General features: G+C 35.5%; 1 protein-coding gene across 1 annotated transcript in view; it reads right to left on the bottom strand.

Moving 5' to 3' along the window:
* Window positions 1–968: 968 nt before the first annotated feature.
* Window positions 969–15,066, bottom strand: part of LOC113094791 (cadherin-10) — a 54,209-nt gene continuing 40,111 nt past the window's right edge. Inside the window, exons 9-12 of the mRNA XM_026260448.1 lie at window positions 14,796–14,914; window positions 14,489–14,597; window positions 8,120–8,371; window positions 969–2,126 (exon numbers count right to left, since the gene is read on the bottom strand). Coding sequence (XP_026116233.1) covers window positions 1,636–2,126; window positions 8,120–8,371; window positions 14,489–14,597; window positions 14,796–14,914 — 971 coding nt within the window. The 3' untranslated portion in view covers window positions 969–1,635. The remainder of the gene's footprint in view (window positions 2,127–8,119; window positions 8,372–14,488; window positions 14,598–14,795; window positions 14,915–15,066) is intronic.

Below are 15,066 nucleotides of genomic sequence, written 5' to 3'. Positions count from 1 at the left end.
AAAGCCACAGACTGCAGCTACGTTTTTGATAATTAGTGCGTGTCATAATCCATCAAACCCTTAATTAAATGCAGCAGGCCGTATTGACACTGCAGTATATTTAAATATGCCTTATAACTTTAAACTATCATTAGGTGGGTTGGAATGACAGCCCATCTATCGGTTAATTGGTTAATGACTTCGGTTTTCATTTATTATGGAGGGCAGGGAAGACAAACTGTGTTTTTAGGATTAAACCCTGATGGGTTCAATTAAGGACAGAACTGATTCAAGAGAGGAAACTTTTCGGTGTGCAGCCAACATGATCGCATTAGTATTCATGGGTATCCGTTTATAAGTTGTATGCAAACTAGTCACCTGTGGCTGGAAGTTGCTGTTGTTACTATTCAAATTTGAGGATTTATACAGAACTGTATGCCTTTAAATGTGCAAACAGTGTTTAAATTAGTTGACATTTCAATGTTTCAATTTATGCATCGTATATATATATATATATATATATATATATATATATATATATATATATATATATATATATATATGTGTGTGTGTGTGTGTGTGTGTGTGTGTGTGTGTGTGTGTGTGTGCGTGTGTGTTTAAATAGTTTTTTTAAATATTTTTTTTGTAAACATGCATGAAAACTTAATTTTCCACTACATTGTCCAGATAATATATATTGGTTTGAAAATGTATCTTTGAAAACTGTAGAACGTGTTCCTGTAGCTCAATTGGTAGAGCACTGCACTGTCAAGCGCAAGGTTGGGGTTCAAATCGAATTGAAAGAAATCAAATGGAATTCGAATTGAGAGCCTGAATGCACTGTAAGTCGCTTTGGAAAAAAGCGTCTGCTAAATGCATACATTTTAATTTAATTCCATTTAAAATGTTTAACCTAATGCAGCTTTAAACTGTGAAAAAACCAGAAAGAGAAAAGATTTTAAAAAGTTTATTATCAAAATAAGTATAAAAATATAAATACTGTATAAAACAATGCGACAGCATTCAAACGACATAAACAGAATGACAGATATTCTACAAGTACACAATTCATTGTACAGCTCTATCTCTATGTTCTGAAATGAATCCACAGTTTGACAGAACCCATATAAACCTTCCACAGGAAAACTGCCTCTTAAACAGAGATACCGAGTAGTTTACATAATGATCATACTTGAAAAACATATTATACACATACTGCACCTATTTTTAGACTTGGTCTGCAATAAAAGCTAAGCTTATTTTTTTTTTCCATTTTTTATTTTTTATAGCCATAAACATCGATAGTGTAGAAAGCTACTATCACTCACCTTGGTTATAAAACACATTGTCCACACCATTGATTACAACAAATCCCTAATCTTAAAAGGCATCTGTACTGATTCTTTTGGGGGAAAGAAAGAAAGACAGAGCAAAAGAGAGAGCGAGAGACCAGAAGAAGAAGAGGACAAAGTTAAAGTAGACAAAGAGAAAAGAGAACGTCTATGTGAAGCGTTCCCTGGAGTTGAGCACGATGTTCAAGTCTTCGTAGATTCGTCTATATGTGTTACACAGCAAAGAACAGAGGGAGACTTCAGCATGTATGTTGTAATTTAGTGCTCTGAGACATATTTAAGTGTGCTGTGTTGCATATCCGCTTTAAGACTCTCTCTGGGACTCCTGCCCTATATACATATCTGCCAGTTTTTTGAACTGTGGACCCCAGTGACTCAGATATTCAAACTCTTGGTCCCCCTCAGTGGCAGCCGATTCCAGAGAGCTGAGGGACTCCGCCAAAGAGCCATTTCCTTCGTAGGCGTAGGTAGCCAAGGAGTCATAAGGGGGCGCTGTGGGATCCGAGTCGTTTTCATGCAGGCGTCCGTTAATAAAGTCCCTCACGTCTGTGTTGTCTTTGATGGGGGATGTGCGGCGGAAGGGGAACAGCATTTCGGGCATTATGTCCCGGCGGAGTTTGTTGGTATCGATGACCTCGGGGTTCCGTAGGGTTCCGATGTCGAAGGCCTGCGTGTCCTCCTCTCCGCCGCCCTCATCGTTGTAGCTGACCACGTTGTCCCTGACGTCTTCTTTTGAGATGATCAGGGGCTCCTTTTTCTTTTGACGCCGCAGGGCCGCGAACAATACCACAATCACTACAGAAACAGAGACAGACGAATGAAATGATATCATCAGCAGGGTGCAAATCAATATATATATATTTTCTCACAGTGCAGTATACAGTCCTTCCCTTCGGGCTGTCTCTAGCTCCTCGCACTTTTACGAAGTGCATGAACGCGGCTCTTTCCCCTCTGAGACAGATGGGAATCCGGGTTCTGAATTATCTCGACGACTGGCTCATTCTTGCCCAGTCGCGAACCGAGCTAGACCATCACAGATCTGTGCTTCTCAGCTACTTGGAGTGCCTAGGACTCAGGGTCAGTTTTGCCTAGAGCTCACTGCTCCCCAGTCAACGTATTACATTCCTGGGTGCAGTCTTCGACTCAGTCCCAATGAATCCAAGTAAATAATGACAGAATTTTTGGGGTGAACTATCCCTTTAATTCAGTGTACTGCCTGTCATTTCACTGTAATAATTTTTAGAGTAGTGTAGCTTGTTGACATAGCTTTGAGCTTAGCTAGCTACATTTTCAGAGTAGTTTTCCCATCATTCAATTGAGACAGCATGTTCTCAACTCAAAACAAAACACAAAACACGTCATTGCTTTTGCTGTACCATTGTAAAAAGATACAGAATGCTATTGCTCTGGCAACAAGCAAGATCCACAAGAGTCAGACTTATGATTAGGTTAAGTTAATTCAATCAAAGACAGACCAGACAGTCAATGGCTAGGACAATACAATTGTCACAGTCGCCGAAAATAGAAGCACTGAGTCAGCTAAAAAAAAAAAAAAAGCAATTTTGAGGCTACTCAGAGAAATAGATAGAGAAAGCATGCATAATCTCAATCACTGCAGCAAGAAGAAAGGACTGCCAGAGAATCACAGGCTGTTCTTGGATGGCTAAAGCAGAGCACTCGGATAAGAACCCAGTGAGCAGCATGCAGCACTACAGAGAGCTTAGCTGAGATACAGAGAGTGTGTTTCAAAAGGTGTTGTGCGCTTAAGGTACTCATGAATACAGGAGAAAGACACACACTGTAATGCAGATAAAGACTTATACTGCCTGGAGCAGTCACCTTGCAGTTTAAAAATTGTGTAAGAAATAAAAAATGGTTTGCATTCTTCTCTTGTGAATTACTAATTTGCAAGGTTCCAAAGGGCACAGATGTAAGGCACCGCAGTAAGGCTTTTTTTTTTTTTTTTTGGTGTATGCAAGAGCATAGAGATGGTACTACTACTACTACTACTACTACTACTAATAATAATAATAATTATATTATTATTATTATTATTATTATTATTATTATTATTATTATTATAAAATAAGAACCTTTGTCTAAATCACTTTATAAAGAACCTTTAGCTTCTGAATCCTTCTGTTTCACTGAGTTATGATTTGGTTAATGGTAATGATTATTATTTTTTAAATAATTATTGATTGTTTGATTGATTTATTAATTGATTGATTGATTAATAAAATTTAGACCCCCTTGGAAAAAAATCCCTGTTGTTTATAGTGTGCCTTTCTTAAGATTTTTTATTATTAGGGCTTTAAAAAATAAAGGAAAATATTTTGAAGAATATTTTGAAGTTTTAGTTACCATTGACATCGATTGTATGAGCTAACTAACTAAATCAATACTGAGCCATTTGTCATCTTCATTTTTTGTTGCACAGTTTATTTTGTCTTTATCTAGCACAATAATGACTTTATTGATTTTATTTTTTTATTCTTTTTTTGGGGTGTGATTTCTTAGCCAAATTTGAGGACTGATTCATTTGTGGTTAGATTAATTTCCACATTGTGTAATTAATTAGATTAAAAAATTTAATCACTTGACATCCCCAGTTATAATTCATGAAGTCATAAATTAATAATTATGAATTATGTTTTGCAAAATGAGTAGAATCATTCGATCTAAATGTATAGTCTATTGCTATAATGACATCCCTACAATTTCAATTATATATATATATATATATATATATATATATATATATAATTTTGTCATTGACTAAACTGTCAAAACTGATGCATGTGTGTGTGTGTGTTTAATTGCACCTATTTAAAATAAGCACAATATGATAGTTTGTTAAGTTTGTACAAATATCAGATGCCGCTGTTTAAGATGCAGAACTTCATCATGTCAACTGCTGCCACTGTTTGGTGAATTCACCACATAATGTTCATACAGTATGCTGAGCTAGAAGAGATGAGAAGAGGGAATTATGGTCCTAAAAAAAGGAACAGGTGCTGTAGTTTGCAGCTTGTTTTTCCTGATCAGTGGCTGCTCTCTCCTCCCAGCAGGTAATCGGAGAGCTCGCCCCTGCCTCCCACTCAGGTGTTAATTATGAAGAAGGAGCGGTGGGGGGCAACATGCTGTGTTCTGCCCAGCCTTGGGGCTTATGGTGTGTGCAGGGCTCATTCTGTGATCTGGAAGGGAAATGGTGGTGAAAGAGTGTGGGTTGGGTGCAGATATTTCTCGCTCTGGCCACATAAAGCAGCTACTTTCTCTATTAGTGTATATTCTGGGCTTTGCATTAGCCAGCTCATCAGAAAAGGGTGCAAAAGAAAAGATGTAAAATGAGGGTCAAATTGATAGCAGGAGCCTGAGGAAAAAAATACAAAATAAAAAAGCAGAAATATGCAATAGTTTGTTCTGGCAAGACTCTGCCCTCTGTAACCTGTCCACTCAGCACCAATAGACGGATTTAGGGGAAGATACTGAAAATGGAGAAGGATAAAGGGGAAAATATCCATATTAAGTTTGCCCAGAGAGGATCGGTGGTGGACTAGATGGTGCCTGCACAGGGGAACAGCAGAATATGAGATGGCAGAAGTGGTTGAACACACGGCGCACAATTGTCTGTGTTGCTTAATGGGTAGAAATATATACATATGGACATAAAAATTTCAGGTTGGAATTTAAAGGGGCCATGATATTATAGAATTTAACTTTTTCTTATGGTTTGCTTATAATGTAAGGTATGTGTGTGTGTGTATAGATCATATTCCTAAACTTTTGAATGGTAGCATATTACATTTTCTGGAAAATATCACTCATTTTAATATGTATTTACTTATTTTTATCAAATAAATTCAGTCACTGTGAACCTTTCAATCTTTAAATTTAAAAAAAAAAAAAAAATCCAAAATCATCATTGTCCTAAATATGTAACCACACTAATTCGAGTAAGAACAGTGCTTTGTTTACTTCATGAACTTTATGTTCTCATGAACATAGAATGTATGTGTTGACATTTAAACATGATAAAGTTTAAAATGATTCTTCTTTTTAGTACTGTAAGTTGTGTCTTGTAAAGGAAGCAGTCAAGTTAACTACTTTTCCAAAAGTTGAGCTACTTATGATTTTTGAGAAGCTTGGCATTTTAAAACAGCTTCCCCAACACTAACTTTGATACAGTACATGGCAAAAAGAAAAACATGACTGCTGGTGAATTTAAATGAGTTTAAGAACTGAGGCGCCATGACTTAAAAGTAATAAATTATGAAGCATTTTTTATGTCTTCATAAACTTTGACAGCTTTTAACATCTCCTGCTGCTTTGTTTTGTACTTTAAGATATCATCAGTAAAGAAAATCACTAGGTGAAAAGTTAGGCTAGACATTGAATATGTAATTCATTCGAGAGGACAGCTGCAAACAGGTTCTATGTTGAATTTATTAGAACTTTGAGAATTTGTTTGAGAACTTGCTTGACTGGTGCACAACACAGCTGATACACGAAGAAGCATTGATGCTGGAGTAAAAGTATATACTTGAAACAGCTATTTTACTTTAAAATAGATGGTACAGTATGTATTTTAATATCTATAAACAAATGGGAATGGAAACACTTTGGCCAGCATAAATAATAGACAGCATAGTCAACCTGATGTTCCTGAAAATGTTTTGTTTTAACAATTCATACAGAGGCAGATAATAGAAAATGCAGAATGATGAAGGATTGCCTGAGGTTAGATTGGAGATTGGAGAGATGCACTCACCAGCAGTTTGAACAATTACTTATTGATGGATGTTTTAACTTAAGCACAATATTTTTTCTTTTTTCTCTGCAGACAACACAAACACAGACACATGCTGTTCAGAACCAGCTGTGCTTTCATACTGCATCACCTTGCACAAGCGGCATTTTAGGACGTCAAGAAGGAGCGTGCGACCTACTTAAGCCCCGGAAGAACACAAAGGCCTTTTTGTCAATTGCATACATTTAATAATGAAAGCTGTTTTTCCACACCGCTGCACTTTCTGAGGAAAGCAAAAAACGAGAGAGAGAGAGAGAGAGAGAGAGAGAGAGAGAGAGAGAGAGAGAGAGAGAGAGAGAGAGAGAGAGAGAGCACCTACAGTAATGTTTTAATGGGGTGCCCCACTTTTTGATTGTCTGGAGGAAATATTTGGAGAAAATGCAAAGTAAAAATTAATAAATAACAAAATAAACATCACAAGAAGGATGCCACACAGCCCACACTGTGCTGCATCATCAGAATAGCAGCACAAGAGGTCAGGATGCACTGCGCTCTGCTCGACAGACACATCGCTGAGATGTTAACAGCGCTTATTTTTGGTCCATGTCCTCAGGACAAATCTGATATATCTTTGGTGTCGTTTTAAGATCGTGACTAAATATAAGAAAATGTATTCTATTGAGTAGGCTGCATTAGTCCATAAAGAATATTGTTATCAAATGTGCCACAAAAATGTCCACAGAACTAGATGAAAGAAGCATTGTTGTATTGTAGTTAGAGTGATTCAGCACAAAACTAGGTTGAACAAAAAATATTTCTGTCTCGTCTCTCTTTATATTTTGGTCTGTCTGTCTGTCTCTTTATCTGTCTGTCTGTCTGTCTGTCTTTGTTTTTCTTTTTGTTTATTTGTATTGTCTGTATGTCTATCTATCTATCTATCTATCTATCTATCTATCTATCTATCTATCTATCTATCTATCTATCTATCTATCTATCTATCTATCTATCTATCTATCTATCTATCTATCTATCTATCTATCTATCTATCTATCTATCTATCTATCCATCCATCCATCCATCCATCCATCCAAAAATGAATTTTAACCTTTACAAATTGTAACTCATTGTGAAGTTTACTGCTTGACATCTAAAGGCTACTGACACCACATCAAAATTAATAAAACATTTTAATCGAAATTTTTTTTTTGTGAAAGACACAGACTATGACTGTAATAAACCAGTCTTTGCAGGTGTGCAGATCCACGAGAACGTAGAACATAATGTGTGGCTGAAGTCCACAGCCAATCAAAACACTGTGCCAAAGTAAAGTCTTCCCCTCATCCGAAGGTGATTAATGTATCTTCCGAGTAAACAGACTCTGTTCTGAGCCTACAACAACTCACTCACAGAAGCATACCACTTCTGACCTGAAGAGGTAAGACGCCACAAGAGAAACAGCTAGAAACCCAACACTCTTTCTCCTGTCTCTGTTTGAGCCTTGTTGATTGCACTGCAGAGCAACAGTGTATGTACGTTTTGGTGAGTTTACTGTGTAATGCACTTAAATCAGTGCATATAGATGATATATGAAATGCATCTAAGAAAGTGCACTGCATATGGTTAAAGGATTCATATCACACGTTCAAGTAAACAAAAATAGGAGTGTAGGAGTGGTGTTGGCGCAGTGGATAAGACACATTCCTTTGGTGTGAGAGACCCGGGTTCGAATCCACTGTGAGACACCAAGCAAGACACTTAACCCCTAGTTGCTCCAGAGGCGTTCGACCTCTGACATATATATAGCAATTGTAAGTGGCTTTGGATAAAAGCATGAATTAATGTAAAATGTAAATAATGCAAGTAAAGAGGGCTGCTATGTCCAGGGTGACCTGAATCAGATCCGGATTAACCATATGGACAATTGGGCATCTGCCCAGGGGAATCATGTTCAGAGCAGCACCATGCAGTGCCGTATAAATGTTTTTAAATAGCTAAACATGTCCCAAATGCTTCATATTTACAGGAGTTCAACACTTACTCAGTAAAATTAAAATGCAGAGTAAGATGGCAACCAGGGCTCCAGTGCTGAGTCCAGCTGAGAGCAGAAGGGCTTCGGTACTGCATGTCTGCACATTCCCACGGCTATCGCAGGCGCAGACCCGGACCGTCAGCGTACTGGTGCTGCTCTGGATGGGGTAATCGTTGTCTGAGATGACGACAGGCAGCAGGTATGAGCTCATCTCTCTTCTGTTGAAGCGGCCCCGACGGGTCAGGATCCGTGCTGTGTTGTCTGCAAGATCAAAAGAGATTCTGAGACTAGTGTGTAATAGACTGTGTTGTTTTCAAAGCTTAAGTATTGAGCTGCATTTTAGCTAGCAATGTAATTGTTGCATCTTTGGGATTGTGAATAGATGTTTTGAATTAATTAAAACACACTAACTGTGCATCTGTAGTGTACCATGACTTATGCTGATACTGTTTTCAAGTGCAAACATACTAACAATGGAGATATGTAGCCGACTGCAAGGTTAAGTGTTCTGTGTGCCTCTAGTGGAATTGTAAAACAAAAATGTAAAAAAATAAATAAAGTGACTTTTCAAACAGTTTCCTCAAATAATTCAATCTGCTTTGATATTGAGGATTTTTTTTGTGACTTCTGTCTCACAAATGTTACTTTATTTCTTATATATATATATATATATATATATATATATATATATATATATATATATATATATATATATATATATATATATATATATATATATAATTATTATTATTATTATCATTATTATTGTTATTATTTTAAATATTTTATGAAATTATTATTTTTGTTACTCCAGTCTTCAGTCACATTATTCTTAGAAATATCATTCTATTTTGATAACTTTTTTTTTTTTTTTACATTTTAAATGTATTTGCTGTCATGTTTATATTCAAATTAATGTTTCCTTGCTGAATAAATGTATTGATTTATATATATATATATATAAAAAAAAAAAAAAAAAAAACTTTTTTAAAACAGTTTTAATATACTGATTGGTACACTGTAAAAAATAATTCAGTGGCTTAGTAAATTTCACAAAAATAAAGAGCTATATTAACTTAATAAAATCTTTTGAAATCATTTAAGTGATATTTTGAGTGGGTCAGATTAAAAAGAATAATTAAAAATCCAACAAATAATTTCTATAAAATTTACATATATTATTTAAGTTTATGTAATGAAAATAAATAAGTATTTAACTAACTAATTATATTTTTAATATACCTTCAATATTTCTGGTGAATTCTAATAGAAATATTTGATAATTATTTACTTGTACTGATCTGTTTTAGAAACTAAAATTATTAAGTATTTCCAACCAATTTTCCTAAATAAAGTTCCAGCTTAAAAAATGACAGTTTAAATAAATTGAGTAAATTTCGCGGCTAAAGTGATCACGTGTGCAGCTCCGCAGGAAAAAAAAATCTGCTTTCCTCAGCAGCTACGTCGACTGGCCATACACCTCACAGCTCCTGGTAAGTAAGGTTAGTCAGCTAATCCTACTTACGTTTGTAAAACTTTATTAAAAAGTTAATAATTATTAAGCATTTTCTAACAATTGTCTTTGTATTTTACGTCATATTCAACAAGTTTCGTAGCTTAATCTAAGTCACCTGAAGGACGGCTTTCCTCAGCAACGGCAAGACCCGCACTCCTCTCATTTCGTGGTACGTTATGTAATTTAGCCAGCTAATACTAATTATGTTTGTAATGTTTAATTCAGAAGTTAATTATTAAGGATTTCCTAACAATTGTGTTTGTATTCTGCGTTATCTTAAGAAGTTTAACAAGTTTCGCGGCTCAAACAAGAGGCACCTGTCACTGAAGGACTGCTTTTCTCAGCAACGACGTGAACAGCATTACTCGAATTTCCTGTAAGTAACGTAGTCCTTTTATAACTATGTATATTTGCAAAAATGTTTTCAAAAGTTGATTAAACATTGACCGTGTGTACGTGTACATAACAGTGTAGTTTTCGAAGTTAGTTAGTGGGGCAGCCATATGTATGTTAGTTTTTTTTTTTTTTTTTTTTTGGAGTGGGTTAACGTTCGTACTATTTGGATCACCGTTTATTTCAACCGCCATTTGAAAGTATAACGATAAGTGTACTGTGGTCAAGCAACTATAACTATACATGCCCAATGGAAAACGATTTTGTACAGGTTCCTCTTTGGGGTCAGTGGCTTGTCAAAAGGGAACACTTCATTTATGAACTTTCAAATGACAAAAGCTGTCACGTTGTTGTAAAACATCATAATTACTACACGAACTCAAGTATGAGCTCTTAAATCACCACTACAAATACGCCATGCAAAAGTATTTAAAATGGCGTGGACATAACATAGACTGGTGCGTTTTAATCAGCTCCCACTATAGGGAGTCGGACAGTTTAAGACCTGCTCCATTGTAAAATCATTCAAGTGCACTGAAACCTAGATCACATACAATATCGGTCAAAAGTTTGAAAACCGTAAGCTTTTTAATGTAACAAATCCAGACCTGGTGGGTATTGAAGGACAGCGGAGGCTGGGGGAGGGGTACATTGTTTTAATTGAGTAAACTTACTAAATTTCTTAAGAGTGTGTTTAAATATATTCATTTTGATTTGAAATTATTTGTAATATTTTTGTTCCCTGAAACAGATCAGTTTAATTTTCCATCCTTAAATAAATTGATAGAAATTTCACAAATATATTATGTGTATTATAAATAAACAATTTGTTAGTCTAATACTAAATTGTTTTAGTGGAAAAAATAAAATATAACTGTACATTTTAGATAAAATAAACTGTTGTATTTTTAGTCCGTTAATATGTTTACATTTATGCATTTGGCAGACACTTTTAGCCAAAGTAACTTACATTGCATTTCAAGGTACACATTTACAATTTAATAAATTTTTGCTAGCGCCGACGCTCTACTGTTTGAGCTACAGGAAAGCCATCTTTTGTATAATCAAGTGAACTATATTCAGAGATTTTATTAAGTTAATAAAGTTAAATATTACTGTAATATTTACTAAGCCACATAATTATTTAGAGGGTTAAGGGTTGAGTGTGAGGATTAATGCAATGCATATTTTTTTCAAGTAGTGCAATTAAACAAGCTTTTTTGTTTCAAAACCATTAGTCATTTTACTTAAATATTAAACATGTTTATAAAGAAATTGGTTGAAATAATGCAGACCTCAATAAAAGCCTATAGCATTGATTTACAGCATAGAAGCTTTGCTTCTTCAGGTGCTATTTGTTTTGTGTATTTGTCACTTTCTTGTAACATTCAGTTTTGAATGTTAGCTCTAACCAGTTATCTTTAAAATTTGCCTGTAGGGTTCAGCTGATCTACCCGTCTTCGTACACGCAGAGTTGGCAGAGGAGGTCATAAAAATCTACATCCTTCGGAACAATAATGGGGCAGTCAGCGACGTAATCTTGGGAATCTCAGCAGAGCCTGCTGCCATCTTTCAGGAGTCACATTGGATTTGAGATATCCCAAGACCCACAAATACAGGTCCTTCTCCAAAAATTAGCATATTGTGATAAAGTTCATTATTTTCCATAATGTAATGATAAAAATTAAACTTTCATATATTTTAGATTCATTGCACACCAACTGAAATATTTCAGGTCTTTTATTGTTTAAATACTGATGCTTTTGGCATACAGCTCATGAAAACCATAAATTCCTATCTCAAAAAAAATAGCTTATTTCATCTGACCAATAAAAGTGTTTTTAATACAAAAAAGTCAACCTTCAAATAATTGTTCAGTTATGCACTCAATACTTGGTCGGGAATCCTTTTGCAGAAATGACTGCTTCAATGCGGCGTGGCATGGAGGCAATCAGCCTGTGGAGGCCCACGATGCTTCGATAGCGGCCTTAAGCTCATCCAGAGTGTTTTGTCTTGCGTCTCTTAACTTTCTCTTCACAATATCCCACAGATTCTCTATGGGGTTCAGGTCAGGAGAGTTGGTAGGCCAATTGAGCACAGTAATACCATGGTCAGTAAACCATTTACCAGTGTGAGCAGGTGCCAGGTCGTGCTGAAAAGTGAAATCTTCATCTCCATAAAGCTTTTCAACAGATGGAAACATGAAGTGCTCCCAAATCTCCTGATAACTAGCTGCATTGACCCCTGCCCTTGATAAAACACAGTGGACCAACACCAGCATCACTGACTGTGGGTACTTGATACTGGACTTCAGCCATTTTGGCATTTCCTTCTCCCCAGTCTTCCTCCAGACTCTGGCACCTTGATTTCCAAATGACATGCAAAATTTGCTTTCATCCGAAAAAAGTACTTTGGACCACTGAGCAACAGTCCAGTGCTGCTTCTCTGTAGCCCATTTCCTGCACACGCCTGTGCACGGTGGCTCTGGATGTTTCTACTCCAGACTCAGTCCACAATCTCCCTCAGGGTCCGGTCACCTCTTCTCGTTGTGAAGCGTTTTTGCCACACTTTTTCCTTCCCACAGACTTCCCACTGAGGTGCCTTGATACAGCACTCTGGGAACAGCCTATTCGTTCAGAAATTTCTTTCTGTGTCTTACCCTCTCGCTTGAGGGTGTCAATGATGGCCTTCTGGACAGCAGTCAGGTCGGCAGTCTTACCCATGATTGCGGTTTTGAGTAGTGAACCAGGCTGGGAGTTTTTAAAAGCCTCAGGAATCTTTTGCAGGTGTTTAGAGTTAATTGATTCAGATGATTAGGTTAATAGCTCGTTTAGAGAACCTTTTCATGATATGCTAATTTTTTGAGATAGGAATTTTGGGTTTTCATGAGCTGTATGCCAAAATCATCAGTATTAAAACAATAAAAACCTGAAATATTTCAGTTGGTGTGCAATGAATCTAGAATATATGAAAGTTAAATTTTTATCATTACATTACAGAAAATAATGAACTTCATCACAATATGCTAATATTTTGAGAAGGACCCTGTACTCACTTGAGTTGTTCCAAGAACTGTTTCTTGAGCTGGATCCTCCAAAACTCTGTTAATGTTCAGAGGTTAAAAAATTATCTTCTTGCATAGTAGTGGTTCATGGTCATCCCACAGAATGGGTATTCCTGATGGAAGTGTTTCTGTTATCTGATTAATTCTGTTGAAGACATAGTTCACCCCAAAAGATGATGTTGTCATAATTTACTCTCCCTCAATTTGTCCCAAACCTGTACGAGTTTCTTTCTTCTGTTGAACACAAAAGATATTTTAAGTGAAGTGACGTGACATTCAGCCAAGTATTAAAGAGTGTCGGTTAACGCAGTTAAAGGTTGCAATTGACTTTGCATAGTATACTTTTTTTTTTTTTTTCCTATTATGGAAGTCAATGGCAACTTTCAACTATCTGTTAACCAACATTCATTAAAATATATTTTGTGTTCAACAGAAGAAAGAAATTTGTACAGATTTGGGACAACCCGGGGGGGCGAGTACATTATGACAACATCATCTTTTTGGGTGAACTATCCCTTTAATATTGATGTAAGTGTTGCTTTTATATTTTTTTATGGTTTAATGTTGAGTGTGACTGCAAATGGCTGGTATGCACCAGGAACAAAGATGTCATTTCTCTTACGGCTATCATATTTTACATGTAATCTACTTGAATACTAAGATGGATGAAATGTTTCATAAGGTTTTATCATTTCCCTTATGGCTACTTTACAGTTTTTAATTTTTGCAATCTACTGGAATATTAAAATGGATACAATGTTTCAAAGGTTGATTTTAGACTTTGTCTTATGTTTAATTGACAAATAAATTTTCAATAAAAAATTTGTTTCTTTCTTTATTTGGTTTTATTATATTAATTTTAAAGGGTAAATGGTGTAAAAAAAAAAAAAAAAGTGAATGCAGCATGTTGATAATTTATAGTCCAATATTAAGTTAAATTCACTTTTACATGTAGTAAACGTAGCACATTTTTTTTGGTAAAATTTCATCCAATATTTCAGTTATATCTACTCAATATTTTTTGTTTATTTTACATAGAATTACAGTTGTGGTGTTTTATAATTTTGATTATATCCAATTAATTTTATTTCTCATATAAAGTAATTCAGTTACTCAGATTTACTTAATTTTTTTACTGACAATTACTCAATTTAAACAGTATATTTCATTGATTTCACGGCTTTAAAATTTACTCAATTTTTTTGAGTGTAAAAATGTTTCACCAAAAAAATTGAGTAAATAATAGTTAAACTTTTTACAGTGTATATTATTATTATAGAGTATTTTTGTTTAAACTTAAATATATATTTGGAATTTCAACCTTTTGTCTCAGCATTGTATTTCTTATTTTAAACTCATCTCACTATTTCCAGTCTGATGCAGAAATGGTTTCCCACTGAATTACCTTCATTGTCGAAGATGGTGAAGTTTGGATTGATGGTGCTTAGACTGAAAACAAACTTGTGCCCTACAAGAGGTTCATCAGTGTCCACAGCACTTATGGTCTGGATGAGCTGGGAACATAATAAGCTACGATGATTCACTGTTTTCATTAAATTCTAATTCACCATAGAATTGTGTAATATAACAAAACCATCCTAGTCATAAATGTAGCTCTAAAGCGCCACAGAACAGCAGAAAAACAAAGCAAGCAGAAGCGTTTAATAAAATATTTGTGTGAAACAATGAATAAACATGAAACTGCGGCATACCTGACCAGCTTTGACATTCTCACAGACAAAGGTCTCGTAGTACATGGCGAATTCAGGCGCATTGTCATTCACGTCGCGCACTTTGATAAACACCGGCACTCTGGTTTGCAGGGCAGTACCTAGATGCCAATGATGAATGCATTTCAGCAATCGTTGAAGATATTCAGTTTGCATTCAAGAGGTCTAATTTTGTTTCTCTCTATTTGTCTTTCAGCCTTTTACCCCAGGCATGTATTCTTCTACCGAGAATGCAGAAAGCATGAATTAAACC

The sequence above is a fragment of the Carassius auratus genome, unplaced genomic scaffold (genome assembly GCF_003368295.1).
Source record: "Carassius auratus strain Wakin unplaced genomic scaffold, ASM336829v1 scaf_tig00215419, whole genome shotgun sequence".
Taxonomy (NCBI): Eukaryota; Metazoa; Chordata; class Actinopteri; order Cypriniformes; family Cyprinidae; genus Carassius; species Carassius auratus.
The sequence above is the reverse complement of the archived record's forward strand: the minus strand, read 5'-3'. Positions and strand labels throughout refer to the sequence as shown.